This window comes from Grus americana, chromosome 21, assembly GCF_028858705.1.
Source record: "Grus americana isolate bGruAme1 chromosome 21, bGruAme1.mat, whole genome shotgun sequence".
In the NCBI taxonomy this organism is placed as follows: domain Eukaryota; kingdom Metazoa; phylum Chordata; class Aves; order Gruiformes; family Gruidae; genus Grus; species Grus americana.
The window spans coordinates 4316817-4339159 of NC_072872.1; the positions used below are offsets into that span (position 1 = coordinate 4316817).

At 39.7% G+C, this 22343-nt stretch overlaps 1 protein-coding gene across 1 annotated transcript in view; it reads right to left on the minus strand.

Annotated features, from left to right (window-relative positions):
- Positions 1-22343, minus strand: part of PEX14 (peroxisomal biogenesis factor 14) — a 79196-nt gene that overhangs the window by 41613 nt on the left and 15240 nt on the right. The window contains exon 3 of the mRNA XM_054849363.1: positions 347-431. Coding sequence (XP_054705338.1) covers positions 347-431 — 85 coding nt within the window. The remainder of the gene's footprint in view (positions 1-346; positions 432-22343) is intronic.

Genomic DNA, 22343 nt, shown 5'->3' on the forward strand with positions numbered 1-22343 from the left:
TTTCACCTAGAAGCTGGTCATTCTAAAGCCAATGTCACCACAGTTAGAACTGACCAACTAATCCACAACTCTAAACTGTCCTCATTTCAGAAAAGATCCAGTAATAGTTAACCCAAAAACTTCCAATGTGTCTTCTGTATTCTACAATTCCATATCTGGTGCCAATATTGCTCTCGTCAGTTTGGAAGAAGAGAGACTGGTATTTCTTACAAACTTCAAATCTTTTTCTGAGACAGACTACTTGCTTTGTCCTTAACATCTGATTTTCCATAGCAATACATTGTGGCTTTATGCTAACTCAAGCTCCCTCGTTATCACTGAGATCACAAACTTAAAGAGTCCATACCTTTCTTCTTCAGAAATGCTCTTCTTGTTGCAACAGAGCTTTGGCGGACTCGTGGATTCTGTAAAAACTTCACTGCTGTCACAATCTGATGAGGGTAGGAGGATTGGAGAAATAGAAGAGAGAAAAGATCCAAGTTAGGAATGGTCAAATTCCCATTTTACATTATGCATTCTATACTGCGAAGTAAGGTATCACATCCCACGCATGGAAGACAGTCTGGAGCTGACACCAATCCAACTTTCAGAAATGGTTCAACAAGCATCAGAGTGTGTGGCTCAACTCTAATCAGATATCACAATCGTGGTATTTCAACCTAGAAGTTTCTTGCTGAATTACTCTTGGAGCAGCTCAACCTGTACAAAAAATGCCATTAAGGTTATTAGGAGTTTCTGTCATTTATATTGTGACCTTCTTACCAAAGTTGGCTTCTATAGTTGAGGGCAACCTTGAGACAATGGATGTGATCTGTAACAGTAGGCTTACTAGTAAGAATGCTTCCTTTCTGACTTAACGCTCCCTGCAAATTCTAAGAGATTAAGGCCTTTTCTGTTGTAATTCTAATTTACTGAAATCAATAAATAAACCCCAGCTTGTCATGACTGGAAAAGAAGCAACTTTACATGTTTTGGATCACATAACAAAAATATCCAAAAAGTCACTTTTCATGACATAAATGGGTAGGTGAGTGGTTAAATTAATATTTCACACCGGCAGAAATAACTTTTGTCTAAAGACTGACTTCTACATCCTTCTTTAAGGTGACACAGCACTTAAAAACCCCACTTATCCAAACAAAAGGTAAAGTATGGGATAATACTCAATGGAATCGATGACAACAGCACTAGTTTTTTACATTTCCATTTAGTGCCAATGAAAGGTATTTGGGTTTTTTTTTCCATGTGATAGGTCAAGTTTCCATATACTCTCCTATACTATTACACACATTATTACATGTTGCTGCACTAGTGATTCACTTCACTTTTACACAAAGACACCTATTCTGCTTGTGGTATCAGGGGGAATAATGTGCCTGAAGTTAACACCACTCAGGAGATGGACACACCCCTGTGAACTAGTGGAAGAGATTACTTCCTTCCTCTAGAGCTAAAAATAACCATGCATATGCATGGAAGAGGTTTTTCCTCCCCGAACAGTGGCATAAACCTTCTCCTAAAATGGCGGTGTATGCTAGACCTATGTTAGGTAGGTCTTGAAGAGTTTATTTTAAAATACAGTTTCTGGAATTCAGTTTCAAAAAGATTTTCAAAACTTTTCACAGCAGAAAAAGAAGAAAAAAAATAGCACCACTACTGAAATCACTAAGTTTCACTTTGTGTTTCAATCAAACCTTTCGAATATGCATTTCTGGTCAGAGAGCAAAGTTCTGATGGGTTTAATGGCACTTTCAATGTACTCCTCAGTGCATTCCATCAATGTTTTTTTTTCTTTTAAATTGCATCTCTTATTTCTTTAAATACATTAATCAGGCTAGTGTAGGCAAAACGGATCCATTGGACAATGCAATAAACATGAATTATCATCTATCCAACACGCATAATGGCTTAAAAATACATAATAGCAGGTGTAGTTTAAATGATTAGTTATTACACCTGTGGTGGGTCTGATTCAATTGGGGAAAATCATCTTTAATAGGTTAAAAGGTTTAGATCACCAGGCTTCCCTTAAAGTGGCTGTAGAGAGGGTATGATGGAGTACGCTGTCATTACTAATTCATTTAAGAAAAACATGGGGGATACAGCAAAGAACAGCATAAACGAGCGAATCCAATTTAAACATCAGGTAAAGCAGAAAACACCTTTTAAAAAAGCATGATAAATGAATTTGGAAGAGAGATGAAATTGACATATTTATTTTAACGGGAATTTGACAAAGTCCCAGCACACTTCAAAGTTGGGAGGATAAAATAAATGGGGTATTTTTAATTCTTTTCCTTTTCTTATTTTCCTTCATTTTTTTCCTTAAGTTTACATTCAGTAATTTTGAACCATAAAACACTATAGCAAAATGCCCCACATAAAGTACACTTCGGTTTCATTTATGTGCACTTGATCTGTCTCCAGCTGAAATGCAGGTGACAGGCAAATCACAGATTTAAACTGTGCTGATATTGCTACGCCAGATGCAGAAATATAAAGCACCCCAACTAATAACCTTAAGATAATATGCTGAATAAGAAAGATGCCCAAATGAGCAGACCAACAGATATGCGAACATATCAAAACCACTCTCCTTCTAACAATAATTACTTGTTTGTTTCTTCAGAAACTCAACACTCCCTCCCACATTCAGTGAGCTAGAGACACACACACAAAAAGCCTGCAGACGTGAAATTCTGCAAGCTCTCACATTTAATTATCAGGTTTTAAGCACTGAAAAACCTGTAAGAAATAAGCAGTATTTTTCATTGTGCTATTTCAATCACAATCATGTGGACATTTTATTGATTCTAACTCTTTATTAAAACTTATTTTTGCCTTGTAAAAATGTAAACATTTCAGTAGTAAATTTCACTCCAAAATAAACTTCTATTTTATCTCTTCCCTGCATCACTTCCTCCATTATTCACAACGTTTTTAATCTTAAAACAAAAAATTACAAGCAACAACAAACTTCATAAAAAAGGGTCCTGTATATGTATTCCTCCTCCCAATAATCCCACGTTTCTCATATTTGTGTTTGCATTTACCTCTGAACATTCCTCCTATAGGCTAAGCTGAAACATCTTCATTTTTATAATTCATCTTGTATACATGAGCAACTTATGAAGCAATTTGGGCCACGTCAAAATGCCAATATTTTCAACAAACACACACAAGAACTTTCCTACCTTCTATGGATCATTTTCTTTGCACAAATAAGGGCAACTGCAGTTCATAATTTAAACAACAGAAAAAGGATGAGGAAGATGAGAAGACTTTGCAGTCCTGTGTATAGCCAAAAAAAATCATGCAGCAAATAGCGCTCTGACTCAGCTGGTAACATTGTTCCATACTATTTCTGTATCATTTGTAACACTTCTCCAAATTTTTATAGTATTGAGACACTGCTGAATAATGTGCATTGTATCACTACTGTGATTCTTAGATTGCCAGCACATGCTGGCCAGCAAACTAGTTTTATCTAGTGATCAGGTACGTATTTCTCTTAATGAAAGACAGTGTATTTGGCCTTTAAAATCAAGTCAATTCCAGAAACATGCTATCCCACCATCACTCCTCCTGCAATGATATGATACACAAAGACATATTTCTGACTGGGTGGTGGTAGGTGGAATCCTGCAGCAGGTCTTGTCCTACAGTTTGATTTTCTAATTAGAAGATGAATGTAACTATTCATGGATTATATTTGTGTCTGGCCAAATTACATAAATTCAGGACAAATATTCTGCTTCAATGTCAAAGACATAAAACGGAGACAGGAACTTTATTGCAGATGTTGTGGGAGTGCAGCAGGCTGGTGAAATTCTGGGCCAAAGCACAGCACTTTGACGTTATAGCCAAGGTCCCTCATTCCTAATTTCCCTCCCTTTTGTGTTAATGTGGAAGGTAAAGCCAGCCTTATTTCTTATTATGCTCAAAGATGCAGGGTTTCCAATGAAGCAATCTAAACTACTTTATCAGTTACTAGCATTAGAAAAATAAGCCATGAAATTTAAAATACTGTGGCAAATGCCCACTTTCTACCATCTCCAAAAAAAAAACCCGCAAACAAACCCCAAAACACCAAACTGATTAACAAAATTCACCTTCATCAATAAAGTTCCACAGGATTCAGTAACAGATTTCCACGTGGAAAACAGAATCAAAAGCCACCAGGAATGCAGCCTGTAAGAGCTCTAATAGATTTCCTAATACTGGGAACCCTCTGTAGGTTATTACTAAACGGCATTTGTTGATAGACTGAGACTTTGAGATGACCTGTGATGTAAAGGTTGGGTCTGAATTATACGTTGCAAGGGATGGTATTTTGTCTTTCTGAGTGGATCTGTATCTGTTTAAATGCAACACTTCTTTTCATTAAGCAGAGGCGGCACAGGCCATGAACTATGCACAGACAGTTTACATTACATGTGCGGAAGCAATCAACACTGGCAATATACATGACGTATGTAAAAGAAGTTGGAATTAATTTTTTTCCAGTGTATTAAAAAATAATAATATGGCAGTATCAACAAACACTCAACCTATTTCAGCCAGAGCAGAAGGCCACAGCTATAGGGCAAATGGAACTGATCAATATATTAGCCTACAGCAACACCCCCTCAGTGTACGGCTGTATGTTTGCAAGGCTCAGAAGATTAAATTGTCTGTGAAAGGTTTCTGCACTCCTACTCTAAAGGAGATACCCAGAATCCTGTTAACAAGCATCAGGGTAAAGCCAACTTACGTTTTAACAAGGGCTGACTTAAAAGCCTGGCACTGCAACGAACAAGAAAACCCCTTCAAACAGAAATGCTGCATTTTAGTAAGAAATCAGTGCTCTGCCAGGACTAACTTGACAAATATGGTTATCGGTGGCACACGGAAATAGTTGCAAAGCAGCTGTTAATCAGGGAAACACATCATAGAACGCTGATGCTAGCACTCATGAAAAAATGCAAGGGGCTAATTATGAAGCCATATATCTCACTAAAGAGGCACTGCTCCTGGAGATTCCAGGCAGAGCTCTCTTAGAGTCGGGGTCCTGGGACACTACATACACAATGTTCTCTAACACAAGCTTCCTTCTCCCAGGACAAACCTTTTCCCAATTCAGTGTTCTGGGCCCCAGAATTCCTGTGAAATTCATATTTTACAGAAACTGCTTGTTATTTCTAAAGAAATTATCTGCAGGTCAGTTGGGAGAGAGGAAGCACTTTAAACCTCCTATGATTTCATTGACATTTTTATGAATCCATGCAGAACTCCAGGCATTATTTTTGTTGTGAGAGAACCTAGAAACCTACAAAGTTTGGCAGATCTCAAAGTTGTATTGAGAAAAGTTTAAAAATGCAATAACAAAAATAAAAAACCCTCATGTAAAACAGAGCAAAGAAAAAAAATACAATTTAAAGCAAGATTCACAGGAGTCAGAACATGAAAAGAACAAAGGCAAGGAAGAAACAAGCTTCAAACCATATCTGAGATGAAGAACCCAGAACTAAAAGAATACAGAGTAGTAACCAAAAAAAAAAAAAACGGTAATACAGGCTAAAAAGGAAAAATCCCAGGTGCCCAACAACTCAGACTACTGAGAGTTCTATGAATGAAATCTAACTCAAAATCATCAGCATAACAGCAACCAGATGAAAGGCGAGAAAACAGACTCCAGCCGTGTCTTTGTCACCCCGTTTTCACTAACACCTGAAAGAACAAGGTTGCTGAAGGCAAACACGGACGCGGGCCCGGGGCAGGCGCGTTTCCCTCCACCCGCTGTTAGGAGCGGCGGAGCAGGCGAAGGGAAAAGCCGGGGGCAGGCGAAGGGAAAAGCCAGGGGCAGGCGAAGGGAAAAGCCGGGGGCAGGCGAAGGGAAAAGCCGGGGCCGGCGGCGCGGCAGCCCCCGCGCGGAGCCAGCGCGCCCCCTGCCGAGGCCCGGGCGGCCCCGCTCCCAGAGGCAGGCGTCACCAGCCGGCGAAGCCCAAATTAAGTGTTTTCACTCGTTGGAAATGAAATGTTTTGCAAGATGAAACAGAAAGAAAATTGAGGTTTTAGGTAATTACTAGTTGGCATTTACATATCACAGGCTGGTTCAACACCTATTCATTTTCCTCTTTTATTTTCAATTTTTTAAAATTGCTCATTAAAATGAACACATGACAGGGACGGGGGGAAAAATTACTCTTCCTCTTTTTCCTGAGGACTACAAAATCCAGATCTACTTTAAATACATTTATCTATAATTATCACATACAAAAAAGCCTTACTTAATTTACATTAATAGGGTGACCAAAAAAAAAAAAATTGATAAAAGCCAGAAAAAATTCCAAGCTGAGCTGTCTTCGTGTCATCTTGTTGTGCCTACTTAGTTCCAGGGACAGCCTCCACGGAGCCAGGACCCCTGCCACTCCCTACGCACGCTGGAATGAGCAGAAATGAAGAAGCTGAAAACTCCTCGGTGCACACTGCTATCCTATTCCCATCAATTTCACCCACCAGCTTACCTACAGAGGCGTGCTTTCAGATGCTTGCTTTCCCTTCCACATACTTTCCCCTCCACATACTTTCCCCTCATTTCTTCTGCTATTCTCACTACAAAGAAGTGACTCCATACAGTCCCTATTCTCAACTTCTTTGTTCCAGGAGCCACTTCACACTTCCTCCAGCTGTTCATAAAGGTGTGACCTTTCCACCTTCTTTATTCACACAGAACCAGTCTTTCCTCACATAACCTTACCATTTCCAGGGATCCTGATCTGCAGCTCAAATCTGACTTACAGTTTCTCTTAGCTCGGTAGCCTCTCCATTCAGATTCCCATTCTTCAGTTAAATAAATATTTCCTATGCAAAGCCCTTAATTTTCTTGTGCCCTTCAGCTTTTTTTAATTTTAACCTTGTGAAAGTCTTATTTAACCCCACAACACATTCTAGGATACAATATGTATGAAAAATGCTATATAAAATAAAGTTTTATTGTATCATATGTTAAGGACATAAAACATCCCTGATAGAAGTGTACAGGAGCTGACATGATAGACTAATATATTTTAAGGTCTATTGTGTAAATATGTATTTAGGGAATTCTAAAGCATGGTATTATTGACCCAAGTCTCTCTTAAAACACATTGATATATGGAGTAAAAGCCCTTATGAAAAGTAGCAACTTCGTCTGTGTAGTAGTCACCTTTCAAAGTGAAATATCTCTGCCATCTTCAGTTTTTTCTGATTCGATTTAAAACATAGTGGATATCTTGACAAAATTCCTCTCTTTTAAAAAGGAATAATATTCAAGTAATACTTACATGCATAAAACTAAAGAGAACAAGAAACTTTTACACATGCTTTAAAAGAAACGTACACTAACTACTTTCACGCACAGAGAAAATGTGCTGTGTGGTTTTTTTATTTCAGAAAGAAATACACCTCCAAATGAGATTTCATAACATGAGGTTTAACACAATACAAACTGTTACAGGGAAGTGATAAATGCTGGAAAAACATCTTATAAGAAATATGAGTAGAACAGCAAACTAAATGTATTAAACTGATAACGCAGTCATAATAAATTTTAACCAATGAGTAGCATGAACCTTTTTCCTAGAGTTCAAACATTTAAGTTTTTATTGAAAAGAAAATATATAATCTCACTTTCAAAGGAAAAATAAACTTTAAAAATCCCCTTTTTGTACTTCTGCCTAAGCTTAAGTTGCAAGCTTCCTATAATCACCAGTACCACCAAAGAAGGTATTGCAGCAAGATGAACGAGGGGGGGGTGCAGTGGGAAATAATGCTTGCAATCCAACTGGCAGCAAAGTATTTGAAGTTCTGTTTACATAAAAACAGCAATAACCTCAGCACTGAATGTACTGGATCATTGGGGATAATATATGGACTAGAAGGTCAGCGTCTCATGCAAGTAGGTAAGGTGTCTCACTTCCAAGTGTGGGTGAAGCCAGTGTGCCATGATAAGGTTAACAAACTGATTCAAGAGGACCTAACACAGATGCCACAGAGAAGGTGAAAGGTCAAAACTGATTAAAGAGAATCAAATTTTTATAACTTTTCATGACAGTACCCAATTTATACGTCTTGCTTCTCTCTTCTTACCGAATGAAGCCTAGGGATCACTGAGGCTCTGTTCTATAAAATTAATGCAAGTGTCAAGCTGTTGAGCTGAATCACTCCAAAGGAATGTAATGACTCAGTGTCCAAGATGCTCACTACAGCAGAACTAAGACCATTCTGTGGCTCCACAATTAAAAAAAAAATGCATGATACAGCTTTCAAGGGAGTGGATGGCAGCACCTCCAACTCTTACCTTTTTCACTCCTCTCTCAATATTGCCATTAGCAAAGAGTTCAAGTACAATAACTTTTGAAAGAAATCTTTTACCCTATTATCTTCACATGTGCAGAACGTAAAAAACAATGAAGCTGTAATTTATTGCATTTTCATTCTTTTAACTACAGGGCAGAAAAGGACTGCTGGAGGTTCATTCACATGCTAGGGAGCTAGAAGATGACGTAAGGATAGGAAGTCCGTGCCACATCTAACAATTGTGCCCGAGTACTTAAAATTGTTATTGAATGGTAGACTCCAGAAGGCTAAATCAATCAAAGAGATGCACCAGAACAGGATCATTGTTCAGACTGACTTAGATCCTTCTAATTCCACAGTCAAGGGACAGGGAAATACTAGTAATACAATGGTTTAGATTTAGTGCAAGAGGATCAAAACTAGAACCCTTCTGTGGAAGATTCTATAAAGATGTTTTAGACTGAAATGACTCAAATGGACAGGAAAAATCAGCAAGCTATTATTCCTTGAACCTGCTATTTCAAGAACCCCATTTAACAGAATTCTTTCCATGGGAAACATAGATTAGAAACAGAGTGTTTTCTTTGCAGCAATAAAACCCCAAACAATTAGGGGTGAAGTCAGGGGGCTATGATGGCATGGAAGATCTGAATGACAGAATGAATAAAGAGACACTGGAGGAAACTACTTGGATCACCAGAATCTAACAAAGGTTTCATGTTAGAAACATTAAAGAAGCTGGAAATTGTGACAGCTGTGCAATAAATCATGCAAACCACAGCAGTTGGGAAGTAATAGCAAAAGGAGAAGGACTTAAAACAGTGGAAGACCTTTACGTAAATTTAGTATTTTACTTAGAGCTCTTTGGGACAAGAATCGTCCTTTTTCTCTGTATTTGCACAGTGCCTGGTGCTGGTCTGCAATGGGCCTCATAGACATTTATTACAACACAAATAATAATAAAGACTGAGCAGACCATGCACTTTGTTCCTGCTGTTAATTGCCCCATTAAGGGAAAAACTAAGTAAGGGGCAAGAAATCTGATTGGCCAGAGCTGCCTGGTCTATGGGGATTGCAAGTGGAATAATTTTATAGATTCGAAAGCAGCTGCGTCCCTTGTCTTTGTCCAGTTCGCAACAGAAAGCAGCTCACATCACAGAATTTCTCCTTCACTTGTAGGAACTTGCATGAGCAGCCTCAAAAGCAACTGAGCTTCCCTGTAAACTCTTAGGATGCTTCCTCTACAACAGGAGTGAAACACAACGTAAGGGCAAACATGAGGAGCATTTCCACTGTAGTTGTCCATGCCATAAATATTCTGCAAACAACGGGTCCACTTCATTTTCCCCTGGGGTCAATCTGGCATTTTTCATGGATGTTACATTCACTATTTAAAGAAACAAAGCATATAGGTGTCAGGACAAATTCAGGATGCTGCTCAGCCAATACAAGACCGAAAAATCACGTGTACTGATCACCAACTCCTCTCTCTTGACGCACTGGAGTAAGATCCCACCATCCTAAACTGAGTTAAAATGTCCAAGCGAATTAGTTCTACAGAGAATTATACTCAAGCCAGAGTGCTCCTGCCTAGAATCTACACCGAAATTTGGGTCCAAACCAGGAAGGCCTAGAAAATCAGAGAAGGTTAAAAATGGCACTTCTACTGTTTTTTGGTTTTCCTTAAACCTTGGCACAGCCAGCACATGTCAGGGACTATTATAATTATACTCTTTACGTGCTGAAAAATTAATAAACAATTACTCACTTCAGGAAAAAAAAAAAAGAAAGTAGCCGTTTCCTTGACAAATGCTGCAGAAAGCATCAACAGTCTCTCTGAAATCTGGGTCCAGACCACAGCAAGGGATTAACACCAATGTAAGAACGGCCATTGTTGCTACAGAGAACTGGCAGAACTGAAAGCTTGAGCCTGTAACGTTGCAGTTTTCTCAAGACTCTGCACCTGATCCATAGGAGCTACAAGGCATTTTTCTGTCTTTATAACAGAAGAAAGTAGATTCAGTCTTCAATGCTGCTTTGGCCGAAGTACAGGCTGTTCCATCAATTTCTATTGAGCCACAAAGTCCAAAAACTGGGGGTAAGTTGTTTGAAACATACTAGTTTCAATCCTGCTAGGCCAGAACGGGCTTCCACATTGCCACGGGGCTGGAAACTAAGGGTTACCTCTACTGTGGTAGGAAGTCAGGCTCAGCTTCCTAGGAAATCAGGAGAATGGTAAAAAATACACACATTCCTGAATAAGTAGGTGAGACAGCAAACATCTTGGACCTTGAAAAATTCTTATTGCTATTTATTTGCAGCATAAATCCTGACTAAAATCTGCCATTCAATTAGTTCTTCCCTAAAATATTGGCAAGTTCTATATTAACTTCCTTGAGAATCCAGAGGGAACTCAGGTGGACTTGCACTGAAAGGCTTCCAATTTTCTTTAAAAAATTAAATAAAGTTAAATAAATCCCACATATCCCTTTTTAAGCAGACCCATGCTACTCAGTCTTCTCCCCACCTTAAATCAATGGTAACCCAATTCAAACGCCTTACAGCTCTCTCTGAGAACTAGTGGAGAGATCAACGCTTTTTATCTTAAGGATTATGGATCGCTACTTGGCTGCCCAGCATACCCAGCAGCCCATTAGAAATACCACAAAGGGCACACTGTTCCTCCTTCTACCCCTCAGACTTGAGAAAGCAGCATATAAAACTTCACCCCTTCATGTTGTAGTTCTTAGCCTGCCTGCCTTGTTTCATACTCTAAACACACCAAGATTTATTAACCTTTACAGTAAAAACAAATAAAATAATGATGAAGTAAAAACACAGTGATGTAAGGGCTGCAGCTAGCACCGTTTATCTGTGGAAATCCAATTAGTGCTCAAGTGGCAGAGATACCTGGAAAAGTGCTCACAATCAAATCAAAAAATGATACAAAAACATTAACCTGATGGCTAAAAACTCCACATTTAAACATTTAAAGTAATAAAGGTGCTTTTATTGAGTATTTTCTATATTTCATTAAGTCCCAAATTGACGAGGAGCCCTAGAGATGCATTTCCTGGGCTTTCGGATCCTCAGACCAAATGCTTGACTTACTTCTTGTTGTTGCAAGACAAAAAAAGAAAGAATGTTTCTTGCTAGAATGGCAAACTTCTTTCTGCAGTAGCAACTACAGCAACAATTGCATATGCAGGAAATGCTGAGAAGCCTATGAAGATATTCTTAGATCTGACACATTCATTCTGTACTCACCATGACGTGAGCAGAAATGCTGTTTGAATTACTTTTGCATGTAAGAGTATCTGGATTTACCTCTATTGTTGTGCTCTACCAGAAATTCTTCTCTCAAAGCTGTCGCATCATGTCCCTTGGCTGGGAAAGTGACCATATTGATGGGACAGTTACTAGAAAGACAAGTACCCACTGTACACCTTGACAGTCTCGGAAGGGAAGATAGGAACTGAATAAATAATGAGATTAGTCAAGTCCCTAGCACTAGGGCCCTCAGATTAGGTCTGTTTATAAGGCTTACAGAAAAAGCAGGCAGTACAATGTCCCTGCTCTAAATACTGTGATTCTGCTACTTTTTATCAGCATTAAATTCACTTAAATTTATTAAAAGAGGAATCAGGAGAGAGTCACTGTCAATGAACAGAAGATCAAACTTCTGAGTAAAAATTCTCTTCGTCTTTCTAAAACCACAGAACAGGAGGCAATAATACTTCATAAGTTTGGGAACATCTAATAGAACCTTACCCATTGGTTTGCTTATAGCAAAATGTTACACTTGCTTCCGGTATCAATTTATGCATGCTGCTCTTAAGCTTTACACAGAGGACCTGAATATACGCATCCAGAATAGACTGCATTAAACGCAAAATGCAATGCACTTAAATTCCATTCCAAGGTGAATTAACTGACTTAAAAGAAGCCAACTTCCTTGAAATATACAGAAAGTACGTTTCTATTTCAGAAAGAATTTATATTTTGTATTTTGTCCATCTATTTTTAAAAGTCCAAAAGTCTTTACTACCTGTCCAGGGAGAAGATTTAATGACAGATCACTGTCAGGATTTTTACCTAATTTTAATCCTTAACTTCCTTTTTTTGTAATATGAATCCACTGCTCAGAAATAAATTTAAGACTTAAGAATACCATATGAACCACTTGGATTGTACTGGGTACCAGAAAAATAGTTATTTCCTGACTTTACTGTTTCACTGGGCTGCTACTCACACTCATATGTTCTGAACTGACTGGCCTTATGTGTGGTATTCTTTTTCTACAGAGAATATTAATGAATTAGCTTTTAGATGCCAAAGAGTACAACCTGTCTTCTGGGAGCAATTTCGACATGTCTTTAACTTTTCTGCTTGGTATGTAGCAAATTATAAAGAAGAATGTGATACCTAGAATTTGCAGACTGAAATGTAAAATGTTTAAAATAAAAAAATTAAGGACAAAAATCCTGTATCAAACAGATTCGACACAGCAACGTTTAGATTCCTCTCCTCTCCTTCCCCTATAATCAACAGGGATGAGTACTGGGTAGGAATCAGTGGTGAGAGACCTCCTGCTCCTGTCTGGAGTATAAAGAGTCCTGGTTTATTATTCTGCATTTGCATGTGGCAGCAAATGTGTAAATGTTTTAATAATACAAAAATCCCAATAGAGTGGAGGAGGAGGATATGAAAGAAAGAAATACAAGGACATTTACTTTCTTGAGAGTGAGATAGAAAGGAAAAGAGAGAAAGAAGATGACACGATAAGGGACAAAGCAAGCTTTCTGGGGTATATCTGGAAAACGCTAGAAGAGAAATCATTAAGAAGTCCATAGTGCATCTACAGTGATACAGTGCGGATCAATTCATTTAACACTGCCCTGTACATTTACAGAAAAGTACTTTTGATATAATAAAGGCTCATAAACACACAGAAATTGGGTTAGACCTGTTTCAAATTCCTGCCAAACAATGGTTCAGAAAAATGAAGCTCTATTTTAATTAGCTCGACTCAAGAGTGATTTGATAACAGCAGATACTGTCTGGATGCTTTCAGCTTGATGGGCTCCACATACATGAACTTAAGAGTGGCTTTGATGCAATTAGATATCTCTCTCTCCTTTAACATGTGTTAAGCTGAACCAATGGCTTGTGTCTATTTAACATCTTGAACTGGAAGGATATTGACACTCTTCTTCAAATGAGTGGAGCTAAAGCAAAGAGAAGGCGGCTTATTTGGGGCTTACTCATGCCATTTCAACAATTTGAGGATAGAAAGGAAAGGGCACCAATAGATGTCCTGCAACTTAATATTAAGGTCTTAACAGTAGATTTGTTTCTACACAATCCACATTTCCTGGCATGTAATTTTTACAGGCTTTGTTACTCCCAGTCAAAAAACCTGCCCTATCAATTGCTGCTTCAACTTATGTCATTTTCTGTAAAAACACGAGGTACTCCAGAATAATTCCATACATCCCTTTCAGTCCTATATTCCCAGAAGATACTCCATACACACACTGTACCATTAGAGTAGGTTCCATTCAGTCATGGTACAGCTCTCCCACCTACTGTCCACCATTTTCTTTTAGAGACAACTTCTTCCATTCCTGGAAATATTTGTCCATTGACATCTTAGAGAATCCTTTGCCTTTCTAAAGTGATCTACCTACCTCACTCTGTAGCCATAAAGTACAGGCATTTGCTAAAGGACACATGCAACATAGGAGCTGCTTTAATGCATCAGGGACAAGGCTAATAGGAGGTCTTGATTTGTTAATTATCTGTCAGTTTGTCACAGCTGGGCTGCAAGGAGTGGGTGAGGGGGAATATTTCTGCTTGGTTCTTTCTCTAAATGCTGAATTAGGCTGTCAAAACCTTCATCCCACCACAAGAGGTTGTGAAAAGAAAAGCCAGACTATCCTTTTCTTCCTCCTTTTCCCAGCAGGATATGCTGCTTCAGATGTCCTACCCTCCCACTACATCTCCTGAAATGTATATGGCATATATAAAATGACCTTCACACCACCACACCATGCCCAGTTTAGTCAAGGGACATTAGCAGACCCGAGCATGATAAATCAGAGAGGAAATCCCAGTACCAGGGCAGCACGCAAGAGACATTTATTCTGCAAGGCATCTTAAAAGTTGCTACCTGCTTGAATCAGCAATTTCAGAGCAGGGTTTTGGAAGGCAGAAAGCTTGGCCCCTCTGAGAGTAGACAGACAGGTATACACGGAGTTATAAAGAGATGGAGTAGTGGCAAGATTCCCTTTCTTCTTATATCTCTGTCCCATGAAATCATCTAAGTAGGGGAAAAAGTTCAGGCTGTGAAATGCGATAAAGCACGGAATACCCCCATGGAAACAAAGCGAGAAAAGCACAAAACAGGCTGTGATATAGCAGTAGAATTTACTATAAATGCTTATGCCTCTTAAATCCAGCTAAATGTGGCCGTTAAGCCATGAGAGCCTAGGGAGATCCCCACCCACTCCTCTGTTTTCCCTGCAGGTCACGTCCAGAGCATCCCATCACTCAAGTACTCTCCTCAACAGGCCCTGGATTATGAAAAATCCCCTGCAGGAGCTTCCCACATGCAACAGACACACCCCTTTTCTACCACCAGCGATGCTTCTCCCTTTCAGGTGTGGGAGGCTCAGAATTTATTTCATGTACACAGGGATACTGCCTGCTTCAGATGGGAAAACTGAGGGCATTCACCTCTGGCTCTGTACAGGTGATCAGAAGCTATGAAGTCACCTGAACTGGAAAAAATGACCATGAGCATTCCTCTAGTCCATTGCAACATTAAAAATAAATAGTGTCTCAAACTAACATTTGTTTATTTTACACTTAGGACAGCCAAGGAGCACATACACATACTCAGTACACTAGTCAAGTTCTCAAAGCAATTTTCTTCTATGGACCATCTTCTCCTATAGTTAGACAAAACTAGTGCTTTTCATCTTTTGAGCTAGCATCCCTTAGAACCAGCATTTCATTTTCTAGTGTCATCCTCCTACCCGTATACAGCACATCAGCTGTAAGGGTAGAATAAGAGTTACTTTCCTTGCCTCATAATTTAGTCCTGAGCACTAACACAAACAATACGTTTTTGCACAGACAGTCCTACCTTCCCCAGATGGGGCCTACTGAGAAATCCATTGGGGACAAAATAACTGTCTTTATCTTTCATCAGGTAAAGTTAATAGATCCATTTTGGGGAACATCTGCAGAGCTTGTCCTTGGAAAATAAAATTTGCTAAAGCACTGCTTCTCAAACTTTATGCAAGCTTGACTCCCTTTTACACTCATCTGTTGTGGTGGCTCATCCCACATTCCTCAGCTGAGATGGCAGCAAGTTCCTTCAGAAAATTGAGAGTTACTGGAATAAATGTTAACTCTTCAAAGTAAGAGGAACAGAACTCCAAATAGCAATTACCGGTAGAAAGCTGTTCACTGGCTAGCGACTTTGTGAATTTCTTTGAAGCTTTTTGCATCTCTTTGGGGGTTATAACCCAAGTTTGAGAAACACTGCTTTAAGGAACTTAGCTATAAAGAGACATAGCATTGGTGATGACAATGTGATGTCATAGCATTGTTCCCCACCCCACACCTACATAAGAGTTTAGGAGCAATTTCCCAGCAGGTCCTGGTGGCCTCAGCCCCTTTGCCTTCAAAAGCTCTGCCCTACAGTGATACAGACTCATGGGTGTTAAGACGAAGCTTGAGATAAAGACCCAGCAGCATCGATAATACAACCAATGCAGCAGTCAGCATTAATTATTCCAAACTACTATAGGGCAAGGTCTGTGTCTCTTAAAACATCTGTCTCTCAATCTTCTGGTCTTTAATAAAATAACCCTCCCAGCCATAGGGTGTAACTGGAATTGAACATACGCATGTGCATGCAAAAACATAAATGCATAAGGAGAGATTCAGGTCCTCATTAAAAAATGGAATAAATAAGAATTCACCAAGGAATTCTGCCAGAGTCTGATTTCCAGATCTGGTTTTGCTGCATTCTTGCCCACAGCCTGCAGAGTTCTGGGTGCCTCCCCATCCTTCTCCAGCTGCACAGTCCTCTTCAAATTCAGACTTCTTGCACCTATAATTACTAGGTGCCCTGTGCCAGGCTCCTTTAATTAACCAACCCAACTCTTCTCCCTTTGGGATCAGACTAAGCTCTTTCTTATTAGTTCCATCATTAGTTCCATCAGTATCTAGGCCTAAGCAGGACACCTTACACCACTTTGTGAGTGGGGCTGTAGGGTGCAAATGACCTCCAAAGCACCTGCCTGCAGAAGAGGCAAAGAAAGCAAGGCTATGAACCAAGGGAAAATGGCATGAGGGGTTGATACACCACCTTTCAAACCTAATTACATCAGCAAAAATGACACAACTCAAAATCCTCAGGAAGATGCCTTGCACAAGGGGGACCTCGGTGTGCCCGTTAGGTGCTGCTACAGCGCTGAAAGTGCTTCAATCCAAAGAGCTGAGAGGCAAGAACAGAATAAACCCCCTTACTTGTCATTACACTGGAGCCAACCTTGTGATTCTCAGGGCTCCAAGAAAGAGCTGAGTGTTCCTGGAGAGCACTATTTCCCCAAGCCTCACTTTCTCCAGCTGACACTGTCTTACCAACAGCTAGGATGGAGGCTGAATTACAGGTCCATGCAGCACCCTAGAAGAACAGGATCCCCATTTCACTGTTCGTACTTAAGACTCCATACTCGTCTCCCAGGAGAAGGGTAGATCAGAGTCCAGATACTTGGTATATGCAGGCAGTTTCTTTAGCATTTATTGGTATTTTACCTTTAGCCAAGATACTTTCATTCTTTGAAGCTGTTCCACCTAATTTCTAGACAAACTGCGGCACATATGTAAAAAAGAAATGGCAAAATGCACATTGGCCTTTTCTGGACCATGAGATATTCTGCATGTACGTGTTCATGCATGTGGTGGAGAAAAATGAGAGGTGAAAAGCAAAAGAGCTGGCTAACATCCTGGGATTTCTTAGGACAGGCGGTCACTCTAGTTGCACAGCTTGACTTCCCCAGAGAGTTTTCTCAAGGAGAAACCAGCCATCGATCTTGGGACGCACAACTTCCAGGACCGTTCCTTATCTCAGAACAGCTTCTGCCACGAATTCCTGAATGTGCTTTAATGTTTAAATTATTAAATGCATTAATGTATTTACATTATTCAAGTCTTATGTGCATTTTTCTAAGATAATTTATGTATAAGAGTTTGAATGTCCATGACTGTTAATGTCTACAACCCTTCCTGTTCATTATTGATTCTGGAAGGGAAAAAAAAAGGCAGTGTTTTAATGCCTTATTTTTAATGTATTAAGAGTCTGAATAAGTGCATTCTCTTTTTTCTTTTGTAATTTCATAATTTAAGTAGTGCATTTATTAAACTGACACAGTATGAATTGTGGTGAAGTCTGGCACAGGTCCATGCTGCCAACGCAGCCTAGCCGACCATCACGCTACTCTGCAAATCAAGTACAAGCTCAGCTCCTCTTACGCCAGCTTTTACTCCCTACCTGAAATCAGAGGGGACAGAGACTACAAAAAATGCTTTTTAAAATACATTTTCTTTGCTATTTACATGGCTTTTCTCTCTCATCTCCATTTTAAGTCAGTGAAAGTTTTCTTATGCTACTGATGAACTGTTTTAATGCAAACCTGTTTTTTCAAAGAGCTCTGACACACATACTACAGGTAAAAAATTTCTACAGTACCTTTTCAGCCCAGTAGCCCCAAAGCTCGTCAAAAATCTAAACTGAATATAATTTTGTTGTTTCTATACCACAGTTGCGCACATCATAAAACCAAAAATTTGCCCATAGCTTAATGTTCACAGGCAAATTATATACAGGAATCAGGTCACCTCCACTGTTGAACCACAGCCACTTCTAGAGCAGAATGCAACAGCTACTCAGCAGTAGCTGGCCATCTTGCATGCCGGTTTGGGACAAGAATGCTGTAATAGGCAACAGAAACTGAAAAAAAATTCAGCTAACACACAACAGAGCTACCTCCGCTCACTCCACCCACACGTAAATGGTGTTGTATGGACATGCACTTTATATTTAAATCATGTGTAAATGCCTTAGATGTTTATAGCCAAAAATACTACTTTCAAAGTCCAGTTTTTGGTGCCAGACAAATCCACTGCGAGTTGAGCCTACACAGAGCAACAGTGACACCCGATGGCTTTCAGCTTAACCTTCGGACACATATTCCCTGCAAGAAGACTCCAGGGGCTCCATTTCCTCTGTCAGTATGGTAGCCCCAACTCAAATCACCTATCAGAACAACTCATCAAGAAGCTGAACTGCAGAGAGATAAAACTTGCTGTACGTAGGCACTGTATGTAATTATGAGTGTATGCATAAGTTTCACAGTGCATTCTGCATAATTACAGCCTTGCCCGGCACAGTTGCCAATGCGAGCATGAACACACACGCACACACATAATGTATGCACAATATTGTGCATATGGACTTGGGAAAAGACAGAGAACAGTGAAAGTTGCTGGCTGTTGTTTTAAGAGCTGACTCTGCCATTTCTAAGGTTAAGTTTGTGTTTTTTTGCTACTCATTACCATTCTTTAACTGTTACAATTTATATCAGCATATAATGTTAAATAATTACAGGGAGCGGAGCTCACTCTAGCGAGGATATAAATGCGCTGTGGGATTCTACAGATTTAAACAAATAACACTCACAGCAGGGGGTGAGCAGATGAATTAGCATTAATATCCTGCCTGGGAGATCCCACTGCAGTGTTATGGCTTAAATACAGATCTTTTCTGTAACAGTCAATATGACAGCTACTAGCGATACAGCCCAGCACATTCACTAGTCAATATAGCAGCTGCAGCTAAAAGAATGCCCTTGTAATAATCCATACAGCAGCCAGTTAAAATAAATAACTTCCCTTTAACAGTCTATATCGCAGCCAACTGCATTAAAACCTTCCCTTTTAAGGTCTATACAATAGTCAGCTAAATGGAAAAATTGGCATCCTTCTTGGCAGCTTCAGAGGGAAGTCAAGCATCAAATGGGCTAGAGACTGAATTCTCCTCTCATCTCTCGGGGGATGAGGGGGGTCCCTTCCGTATCATGCTGGTGGGGAATCCTGCAATGCTGCTATCACAGCTTGCAGTTTAAGTTTTGTGAGAAGATGATTTGAGTCTCCAAAGCCATCACTTCACTATCTTTCACAAGCAATTATATTCACTTTAAAAAATAAAGACCAAAACCTATTTCTTTCCTGATCAGAATAACAAATCAGGTAGACAGCAGCTGTCCCGGAGTAGCCAGCACATAGATCCGTATTTCCTCAGAGTAATGGCAATATGCTTTTCCTAGTACCATTAGCGAGATGCCCCATCTCAGTCTAAAAGCTGAACTTGAACTCTCAAATCAGTAGCTGCTTTTTTACTCTGTAACAAGAAGCAACAGGCTGAGGTAGGCTAGTCGTCTACCTGCCTTGGACTACACCAGAGCACTTCATTTTGCAATAGCAATTGCAAAAGACCGTAATGTAAATCATGATAGAAATGGTTAGAAAGCATCCAAATCTGGAAACTGAACTGGAGGAAAAAATCCATGACCACAATGAATTCTGTCATAAGGCCACTACGTACAGGTTTTATATATAGGGTCAAATTCTGTTCTCATATATATAGATTTTATACTGGTGTACCTCCATTCTTCTGTGTTGGAATGGCTGTAGATTTACACTGCTAATTAACTGACCTGCAAAACAAACCTGTAGAACTTCGACAAACTAAAACAACACTTCTTGAGGCAAATTAGAACGTACAACACAAAAAACTCATAAAGCACTTAAAACTGAGCTTATGGTTTACAAACTGTTGTACAAGCAGTAATAAATCTCTAGAAAATGAAATGTGTACCTATTTTCAAATTTTCCATACTGCTAAGATATTTTATTGATAGGGAATTCTGCCACTAAAATACTACATTTGCTAGTGTCTTATAAAAGAAAGGAGATAGATGACAATTTTTTTTTTTTTAAATTGGAATGATAAAGCAGGAATGGCATTTATTCTTTAAAACTCCACAAATGAAAAACATCTGCCTGCTTTCTCTTTAAGAAACCTGTCCCTTTGGGTATATATTAAAAAACATAAACATAAACCAGGGGCCTACAATCCCACCAGATGCTTGGCACCTGGAGCCTTTTCAAGTAATTGATCAAGAAAATAAATATTTTTTTCAGGTAACAGGAAAAAATTATCTCTAAAATCTTTCACATTGGCAATGCTTTAATTTATTTCATCTTAGATTTTAAGGGAAGACTGCAGCTACAAACACTTTCCAGCTTATAGCCTCCCCAATTAAAAAAAAAAATACACACCACCCCTACTCCAGAAGTCATGGTTTGAAGCTTTGACCGTATTTTGCAAAATGACAGTTATTAAAAACAACAAACATGCATCACAGTGAGTCATCTGGTTTCCAACTTCTGAGTCAAAAGGGGCTGATTCCACACAAACTGAAACCTGGCGCTCTGACTACTTGCATGGTTAACGATTTGTATCTCTGCACCACAGCTTCAGAACAGGATGTGGAAGAAAAGAATGAAAAGGAGATGGGAGAAAGGGGAGGGGAGGGGAAGAGAAAAAACACTTCTTTACTGGTCCCAGTGTCACTGCAAATAAAGACCATGTCAAGATTTAAACCATAATAATGGAAAGGCTATAAAGGTCCCTGCTATAATGTTTCCTCTGATATTCCCTTTCATAAATGCTCTCTTTATGTTGCATGCTTTGCAATAATACATGTAATGTTTGTGTACTAGCCCCGCTGGGGAAGCTGTATCATATGAAGCTTCACAGAATACAACATTAGAAGCTAGACAATTCATTTACCAGTTCCTCAACTTTTGTTAGCTGCACCTATCTTTTTCAAGAGGATGCAACAAACATGAGGAGACAAGTAATCTAAAGCAACCTCCAAATATGTTTAGCTGGAAACAGATCTGTATGTACCAACACACAGACATGCAGTACAGAGTTACCTCTTACTCCAATGCAATACCTGTCTGGATAAGACTAAAAGCCTCTTCCCAGATCCTACATGTACAAGCAAGAACCCTGAACTTGTTCACAGCTACGCCAATCGGATCAATAGCATCCTGAGCTTCCTCTTGGCAGAGACAGTGAAGAACGTTAGTGCCAGCAGTATCTGCACAACAGATCCCTGCCAGCACCAGTGCTGTGAGCCTCCTGATGGCAGTGCATAAACACATGCGCATGGGATACCGGCTGCAACACCTCTTTCATTTTGCATGTGCATAGCAAGACCCCTTCATTTCAGGTAACACACGGCTGCACGGAGCTCAGCTCTGCCTTCCCAGAAGGAATGACCATCAGCAGCCTGAGGCACCTGCATGCCTGGCAAGAGTAGTACAGAGACCACCGCCTCTGTAAGAATTAAGATCAGACTGGAATCCCATGGGGCTTTAGTACTGGATTTCCCAAGTGACCTGATATCGCTCTGTGAAGCATACTGGGTGCTTGGTGGCTGAGCATTAGAGTGAGAGCTAAGTCCATCTTTATGAGATTGTGGCAACCTGATGTTGCGAAAGGGGTTGTCAAAAATTGGGGGGGGGGAGGGGGGAGAGGCAGGCAGGCTCGTCTCAGTCTTGACTGTAATTCTCAATCACTGCACAGAAAGTATTTATATCCTGTTGGCAGCATGTGTAACCAATGCGACTCTTCGTGTCAGAGCTGTCAATTACAGGCTTGACTTATGAGGAAAGATTAAATGAGCTAAATATGTAGAGCTTGGCTAAGAGACCAGGATGGGGGTGGGGGAAAGGAGAAATGATGTGATAACTGTCTGCAAACATCTGAAGGGTGCAGATGCTTAAGGAGGAAAGGAACCACTTAGGGTGGCACACAAAACAAACAGGAGAAGCAAGCTGGAAGGAAGACACAGGAAATTCTCACTGTATAGCAG